Here is a 9,277-nt window from a genome sequence, read left to right on the forward strand (position 1 = left end):
CCACATCCGGGTCCTGGCGCACCCAAGGCCGAGCAGCAGCTTCGCTCAGCGACTGGGAGAGGGGCCCTCACAGACAGCAGGGTGGGAAGGGCTGCGGGGAGTCGCGCGACCCGGGAAAGAAAGGAGAGGGAGAGCGACCCCGACGCGGCAGGCCAGGGCCCAGGGCAAGTGAGCATGCGCGCGGCGCGGAGGCACAGAATAAAGGCGAGAGAAGAGGCGGAGTGGTGGGTGGACGCCCGGCTTCAGCCTCGGGTGATGGAGAGGCGGATCCCAGCAGTTTCCGACGGGCGGCGCGGCGCACCCCATTGGCTGTGAGGGAAGGGGCGGGGCGAGGAGCTCGGGCTGGCGGGCCGGGAGGTGGGGCTGGAGGAAGTGAGGGTGGGGACGCGACCGGGTAGCTGGGTAGCTAGGATGAGGTCAGTGTGCAAAGTGTGAATTTGGGATTCCGTGTTGTTTTAGTCTTTTTTGTTTTGTTTTTTAACGGGGCGGGGAATAGTACAGATTATGGCATAGATTAAGGGCAACCTGCATTTTTGCATGTGTAAATTGAAAACATTTCAAACCAGAATGGATGATTGTAGCAGAGTGGTCCTGAATGAGGTGGGTCTTGCCTTCCTGCGGAGTCAGAGTGGTACGTAGATTCCAAACAGCAAGCTTCCAGGAAAGTTCACAAGCAAGCACCTTGCCCGTTGACAACCCACACACCAACCCACCACATAATTTAGCCCCAATCACAAAATACAACTTTGAAACGAAAGTAAGAGTACTGTAACAGTGGTTTCTGATTGCTGTTATTTAAATGACATTATGATGCCCTAGCCCAGTCGTCGGCAAACTCATTAGTCAACAGATATTTCTTCAAAATAGACTCGCCCAGGCCGAAAACCGACTTCTGCGCATGGGCCACGAAGTTTCAATCGCACTGTAGATGCGCCCGCCCGGGGTAGTTTGTGGAAGAGCCACACTCAAGGGGCCAAAAAGCCGCATGTGGCCCTCAAGCCGCAGTTTGCCCACCACGGCCATAGCCCAGTGGTTCTCAACCTTCCTAATGCCACGACCCTTTAATACAGTTCCTCATGTTGCGGTGACCCCCAATTTCATTGTTACAAATTGAACATAATTAAAGCATAGTGATTAATCACAAAACAATATGTAATTATATATGTGTTTTCCGATGGTCTTAGGCGACCCCTGTGAAAGGGTCGTTAGACCCCCAAAGGGGTCGTGACCCACAGGTTGAGAACCGCTGCCCTAGTCGGTTTGACTCAGTGGATAGAGCGCGGGCCTGAGGACTGAAGGGTCCGGGTTTGATCCGGTCAAGGGCACATGCCCGGGTTGCGGGCTGGATCCCCAGTAGAGGGCGTGCAGGAGGCAGCAGATCAATGATTCTCTCTCATCATTGATGTTTCTATCTCTCTCCCTCTCCCTTCCTCTCTGAAGTCAATAAAAATATTAAAAATAAATAATAAAATAAAGTAAATGACATTATGATGTGTAGGATTTAAAATCATGTTTCACAGCCCAACACGGATGCATTGTAAGCATACTGTTGCTTTTCCTGGAGGTCAAGGAGCAGGGAATATTCCAGCAGAATTGAATAATCAAGTGAAAAGAAAGGAGACATAAAATGTAACCAATGAATTATGTAGTGAAATAAATCAATGTTCTCAATTTATTCTTGTAAATAAAACAGAAAAATACCAATATGGAGTCCCAAAGGCCACGTAGATCTAATTTTAGAAACTAAACAAATAAAATATTTGCTCAAAATAGGCCAGCCAAATTTCTAGCAATATCAAACATTTTCATTCTGGAAATTTTTTTCTTTATATGTTCTTTCTCTTTTTTTGTTACTGTTATTTTTTTAAATTTATCTTTATTGTTGAAAGTATTACAGAAACTTTCCCCTATTGCCCTGCTCCTGCTCCTGCCCTCTTCCCAGGCCTTCACCACACTATTGTCTATGTCCATGGGTTATACATATTTGCATGTAAGTTCTTTGGTTAATCTCTTTCTGTACCCCACCCCCCCTTTCATCCTGGAATTTTTTTAAATATATTTTATTGATTTTTTACAGAGAGGAAGGGAGAGGGATAGAGAGTTAGAAACATCGATCAGCTGCCTTCTGCACACCCCCCACTGGGGATGTGCCCGCAACCAAGGTATATGCCCTTGACCTGAATCAAACCTGGGACCCTTCAGTCTGCAGTCTGCAGGCCGACGCTCTATCCACTGAGCAAAACCGGTTAGGGCCATCCTGGAATTTTTAATATGCTAGTGCTGATGTTGCTCAACTACAACTAATCAATTAAGGACATTTCAGAATTCCTGCTCTGCCAACTCTTTCTTCTCTCTGGGATCTTTTCTAATTTCCTTCTTTCCTTGTTAACCAGTTAAATTGATCACATGAATTAATAAGTTGATGAAAAGATTTTAGAAAATGTATAGCCACGGCACAAGTTATACTAGTCATTAACTTTGTAACTTAAAGTAAATTGACTCAAGTAAAGGCCAATCAAAATGTGAGATTCTTAATAGTGCAACCTTGCATTTTATATCAAACACAATATATTAATAATTGCTTTCACATGTTTAATTATGTTTTATCTCACCCTGTACTTCAATCCCCACTGGTTTTTATAGACAGAAGTTATGGGGACTTCTCTTCCTGGCACTAGAACTCTGGGCTGGGGGACCTGTTTCGGGCTGAGACTCCTCATTACTCAGGGGACTCCATAGCCGAAATATCCCTCACTGTTTTCATCCACCATATGTGGTTGTGAGACCAGCCCATTCCTTGTCACCACCCCTCCTACCAGTCTCCATGTGGCTTCTTTAATTCTGTAGTTGTAGGACTTCCATTCAGCTCCATTTCAGGTGGTTCTGAATGATGGTTGTTCTGTAGTTTGGTTACAATTTTGACCTGGTTGTGGGAGGAGGCAAGTATGTGTTTAAACACTCTCTTATCCATCCACCCCCTTATTAAATATATTGTAAATTATCAACACTATCATGTTGTTAAGGCTATTTCAAGGTGTTTAAATTAATATGGTTTGCCAATGGTCTCTAAATATTTTTGATCATAGATCTTTGCAGTGCAAAATTTTTGAACATGTACTTCCAATATACATACTTATTTTTGTATAAATTATATATGTACTACCATGTCACATGTTATAAAACATACTCAAAGTAGAAATTATAAGAGGATAAGATATAAAATATATAAAGCCCCACTTGATTTGGCTCAGTGGATAGAGCGTCGGCCTGAAGACTAAAGGGTCCCGGGTTCAATTCTGGTCAAGGACACAGGCCCAGGTTGCAGGCTCGATCCCCAGTAGGGGGGCATGAGGAAGCAGCAGATCAGTGATTCTCTTTCATCATTGATGTTTCTATCTCTCCCCCTCTCTCTTTCTCTCTGAAATCAATCAATCACATAAATAAATAAAATATATAGAAAAGTTTTCATACTTTCTTCTTTCACTCTTCTGCATTTCTAGATGTTTAAATTGGTATTCTCCAAAGTAGATGCACACCAATTTGACTACTGTGTCATACATGTGTCTGTCATGTTTAAAACCCATTCATTTGGCACATATGTTTGCTTATCTGCCTATCTGTTCAGAAATATTTAGGGTCATTCAAAACTAGTAAGATTTTCATTCCAACCATAAGATGAAATCCATAAATCCTTGCCCCAGAAATGAAGTAGTTTTACTATTCACCTACTATTCTACTACTATGAAAGAATTTGTGACTGCTTTACAGTCTACAGAAATGTATATTTGGAGAGCAACTTTATAAGAGTTATATCTAGCACATATCACTTGGTAACATTATGTAGTCTGAAATTCAGCCACATCTAACTAAAATGGAAGAAAAGTGTAGCTTAGCTGAGTGCTCAAGAAGAAAAGTAACCCTAACCGGTTTGGCTCAGTGGATAGAGCGTCGGCCTGCAGACTCAAGGGTCCCAGGTTCGATTCTGGTCAAGGGCATGTACCTTGGTTGCGGGCACATCCCCAGTAGGGAGTGTGCAGGAGGCAGCTAATTGATGTTTCTCTCTCATCGATGTTTCTAACTCTCTATCCCTCTCCCTTCCTCTCTGTAAAAAAAATCAATAAAATATATTTTTAAAAAAAGAAAAGTATATCATCTAGTGTCCACTTCGAAAAACATAGATGACTGTAAATATTCAAACAGAAGGAATTTAATCCAACAAATTGTCTGCTAAAGTGTTGTAAGGACTGCAGATGCCAAAAGAGATTAATAACTGGAAAACACCATCCCCCAGGACTAGAGGAAGAAAAGAGAAAATGATGTTATCTAAGACCCATGACCACTGTGCCACTGAGGCTGCTGATATTGGAAACACTGCTGTTTTGTAGTAAGCTGGGAACCCAGGCTCACACTGAAGCTGCAGAGAACCAGGAGCCCAAAGTCCCCACCATTGTCACTACCACTGCCAAAGTCAGAGCTCCATGAGTGCAGGGCATACACACTCTGCTGCTGCAACCCTATAACTGCCCTGCCCTAGTAGGAACCCAGAAGCTGCCAGAAACAATAAACAAAAAATGGCTTCTCTTTTCAGTTGGTCTCCCATTAGTCTGCCACAAATAACAGGAATAGTTTACCCTGTTGGGTACTCAGCAACATTCTCACCATTCTACCATACTGAAACTTCCACATAACAAAGAAATAACATCATGCATCTGCATAACAGGATGCAACTATTCCACTTAAAATGAAGACACCTTCACCCTGTCTCCCCAAAGAGTTTTTCTGATTGTATAGATTTTTAAAAAAAAAAAGACTTAAAGTGCCCATCTCTTTAATTCACTGTGATTAATAGCCACCACCAAAGATCTATGGGAGCTAAAACATTCTGACTGCCATTCTGGTCCTCGCACTCATTTTAGTAACTGCATTCACCTAGTCTTTGGTGAGTAAGCACTGATACCTGTCCTATGTTCCTCTGGCTTGAAATCAAAGAACCTATTTCAATGGAGAAATCTCCCACCATCATCCCTGACCTGCAGATGGCAGCTTCAATGAGCTTTTTATTTTTATTTTTTTATTTTTTTTTATGGGGTGATTCGTTTATCCTAAACCAATTTCCAAACCCAGAAGTCAAGAACTGTATCACTTTAGAAGAGGAGAGTAGGAATGAAAGGTTTGTGTGCTTGGCTTGTGATGGGGAGGAGGCCATGATTCAGAGGTTTGGAGAGTTGCAGCAAAGAGTCTATCAAGAGGAAATTCGGAATGATCTTGTGCCCCGATGTATTAGTATAAGTTGAGTGAAAATTCACACCATCTAAGAAGAAGATAATTGCTTTAAGTTATTACAAAGTTTTCAAAGTGAGGAAATAATTGGCCCCTTGGGTTTCAGTGCAAAGAAACTTTTCAGGTGGAGAAAAATATTTTTCCTGATTTAGAGATGCCTCCTGACATTTACAGATGCTCAAAGATGTAGAAATCTTTACCTACTGTCTAATGGTATTTGGAGATGTTAATGAAGGATTAAACAGCTGTCTGTTAAGTAGAGAGTAACCTCTGTAAATTATGTTCCTATGATGTACGCATGTGAGTGCATACATGCAAGTGTAAACACACACACACACACACACACACACACACACACACACAGGTGTAACCCACACTCCACTTCCTAGTGCAATTCAGCAGTCTTGAGTCAGAGGGCAGCCCTGCATTGAGATGTCTGTGTTACATATTGTGAAAAAAGTTTCTTCTTCAATTATAGTGTCAATGGCATTGACGTTGGAAGTGACCTATCTTGGTTCCTTGCACTATTTAGGGGCAATTTATGCCTATTCCTTTTTCTACTTTCCTAATCTACTTTCCCTGACCCTTTTGCCAGGCTCTGTTTAGACCAAGAAAAGAGGGTATTTTCAAAGTCTCTGTGACCAGAGCTATTTGTACCTCCTCTCTCCATGCCTCCTTATGCACCAGAGAGAGAGAGAGAGAGAGAGAGGTCAGAGGAGGAACCTCTCCTAAAGCTACTATTGGGGTCCAACCCCAGCAGGTCCAGGGGTTCCCAAAGGTGTGGACGGAGTTGGCGAAGAAGGAATGACATGGAGACAGGGTTCAGTTGATCATCAGCCTAGCCAGGTTCTCTAGCCAGGATCTAGCCAGGATCTCCAGCCAGGTTCTGTCCTTCAATGAGCTTTTTAAAGATTCTGGTGATCCCTCATCAATGCATTTCTCAATGTCTTAGTGAAAACAGTGTTCTCGGGAACAACTTTTCCTGCTCCCAAAGTTTTTGGTTTCTTTCCTTGAAATTATACCAGGGAAGTTTTGATGTCTTAACCTACTGAAGGTAAGCCACCATTAACTCCTGTTTTCAGTCAATCAACCTGCTGCATGAACTACACATTACATATATCTGAAAATGGTTAAGTGCTCCATATTGATAAGTTCAGTCCAGTCCAACGTTAAGTTCTGTTCTTTGTGTTCTTTTTCTGGCACTTGTAGAATCCATAGACTCCTACACATATTCTCTGGTCTCTGACAATGCAAATTTGCAAAATGTTGCAATTTCGGGGCAGGGAGGGGTGGAGGTCAGCGGTTCTCAACCTGGGGGTCGAACAACCCTTTCCCAGGGGTCGCCTAAGACCATCAAAAAACACATATATAATTACATATTTTTTTGTGATTAATCACTATGCTTTAATTATGTTCAATTTGTAACAATGAAAATACATCCTGCATATCAGATTCATAACAGTAGCAAAATTACAGTTATGAAGTAGCAACGAAAATAATTTTATGGTTGGGGGTCATCACAACATGAGGTACTGTATTAAAGGGTCGCGGCATTAGGAAGGTTGAGAATCACTGATCTAGCTTCTCCCAGGTCAAACAAGGAACTACATCAGATGAATTTGCTACAGGGTCTTCAATCAAGGGAAGACTAGTCACCTCCAACATGGGGGAAAGGAACGTTTTGGTTGGCAAAGAAAGATTAGAGGAATGAAATACTACAATTAAAAAAAAAGAAGAAGACATTCAATGCACATAACAACTAGGTAGATCTCAAGGGCATTATCTCAAAGGATTACATACTACATAATTCTATGTATGTAACATTTTGAAGTGACAAAATTATAGTGATAGAGGACAGATCAGTGGTTGCCAGGGGTTAGAGTTGGGGGGAGAGTGTGACTATTAAGGGGTAATGCAAGACTTTCTTTGTGGTAAAGGAACAATTCTGAATCCTGATTGTGGTGTATTTATTTATAGAATTCACACATATGATAAAATTTCATTAAAAAATTTCATAAAACTGTACATGCCAAAAAAAGGAATGCATGTAAAAACTGGCAAAATTTGAATACAGTCTGTACCTGAGTTGATAATATTGTACCAATGTTAGTTTCCTAGTTTTGTTGTTTAAATATATTTTATTGATATTTTACAGAGAGGAAGGGAGAGGGATAGAGAGCTAGAAACATGGATGAGAGAGAAACATCGATCAGCTGCCTCCTGCACACCCCCTACTGGGGATGTGCCCGAAACCAAGGTACAGGCTCTGGACGGAATCGAACCTGGGACCCTGCAGTCCGCTGGCCGACGCTCTATCCACTGATATTGATTTCAGAGGGCAGTTTCCTAATTTTTATAAGGTACTATGGTTATGTAAGTGCTTATCATTGGAGGAAACTGAGCAAAGGGTACATGGGAACTCTGTATTTTTTTAAATATTTTTTTTATTGATTTCAGAAAGGAAAGGAGAGAGAGAAATAGAAACATCAGTGATGAGAGAGAATCATTGATTGACTGCTTCCTGCACGCCCCCTACTGGGGATTGAGCCTGCAACCCGAGCATGTGCCCTTGACCAAAATTGAACCCAGGACCCTTCAGTCTGAAGACTGATGCTCTATCCACTGAACCAACCCAGCTAGGGTGAAAACTCTATATTTTTTGCAACTTTTTATGAGTCTTAAACTATTTTTAAAAGAAGTTAGTAAAAAAGAGAAAGAAAGAATAATATAAGGGGAACATGGGGGGTTAAGTTCCTCAGATTTATCTTAATCCATCCAAATGTCTTCATTCTAATTCTCAAAGATTCCACTTTTTCGAATCTGTGCCCTGACATTTACATAGAAGGGATTCTGGGCCCTCAGTGATATCACTGCACTGATGAGTTAAGCTATCCTGGTATTTCCTTTTCTACTCTGCTTCTAGACTTCTTTTATATGAGATTATAAATATCCTTCATGTTTAACTGGTTTTTTATATCCTTCTTATTCAGTTGTTTTTGTAACTTGAAGCTGAATGCAATCCTAACTAATTCAAATTCTTGACATAATTAGTATATTAGTTAACAAATTTACTCTCTAGGGACTTCCATCCTCTTTCTTTTTAAAATTATATTTTTTCTAAACAATCAAAAACAATGTTATATTAGTTGGAAACTTTTTATTTCAAAGACCAGAAAATTCAACTCAAATTGGCTTAACCAAAAGGAGAAATCTATTAGATCATGTAACTGACACACACACACACACACACACACACACACACACACACACACACAAACACAGAAGTTCTAGGTTAATATGTATACTGACTTAGCTCAAACAGCATCTTTAGGATTCAATTTTTCTCCAGTTCTCATTTCTGCCTTTCCTTTTCTTTGATTCCTTTGTAGTTACCAAGTGGCCTCAAGCTCCTAGCTTCATTCACTCTTACTGCTAGAAGTTCCAGCAGAAAAGAGCTCCCCCACACTCTCCCAACAGTCCCAGCAATAGTCTCCTTGTAACACAGTGACTCTGAATGGAAAATGTATTTATCCTTGAACAAACTCGGAGGTCATGATAGGCCTGGATGTCATGTCACTCTTCAGTTGGGTGAGTTGTCAGCTCTACTCAAAGCTCTTGGTCCAAGAATGGAAGCAATGCCAATGAAAGTGGAATAAATGCTCATGAAAAAGTTGTTTTGGAAAATAAATATGTACTAATGATTGTGTTGGAACATACCTTGCCATGTTTAAGCTGAAATTAATTCTGAAACAGATTTAGAGGAAATCATCTGACATTTTAGATAGCGTCAGCTTTTTGAATAGAAACAATGTGGTGGAAAGAAATGAGGCATTGGTTCTAGCTTAACACTGAGGCAATACTAGCTCTGTGAGCTTCAGTAAAATCACCTAACTTCTCTGGTCCTGGTTGTCTCACATATAAGACAAAGGAATTAATAATATTTGTATGTATAATGATTCTTGGTTCTTTTTTTATGTGGATTTCTTTCTTTCTTTTT

General features: G+C 40.9%; 1 protein-coding gene across 1 annotated transcript in view; it reads left to right on the forward strand.

The window, feature by feature from the left end:
* The first annotated feature begins 567 nt into the window (after positions 1-567).
* ABHD3 (abhydrolase domain containing 3) overlaps positions 568-9,277 on the forward strand; it is a 51,071-nt gene continuing 42,361 nt past the window's right edge. The window contains exon 1 of the mRNA XM_005861637.2: positions 568-631. Within this exon, the coding sequence (XP_005861699.1) occupies positions 568-631 (64 nt within the window). The remainder of the gene's footprint in view (positions 632-9,277) is intronic.

Source organism: Myotis brandtii, unplaced genomic scaffold (genome assembly GCF_000412655.1).
Source record: "Myotis brandtii unplaced genomic scaffold, ASM41265v1 scaffold154, whole genome shotgun sequence".
NCBI lineage: Eukaryota > Metazoa > Chordata > Mammalia > Chiroptera > Vespertilionidae > Myotis > Myotis brandtii.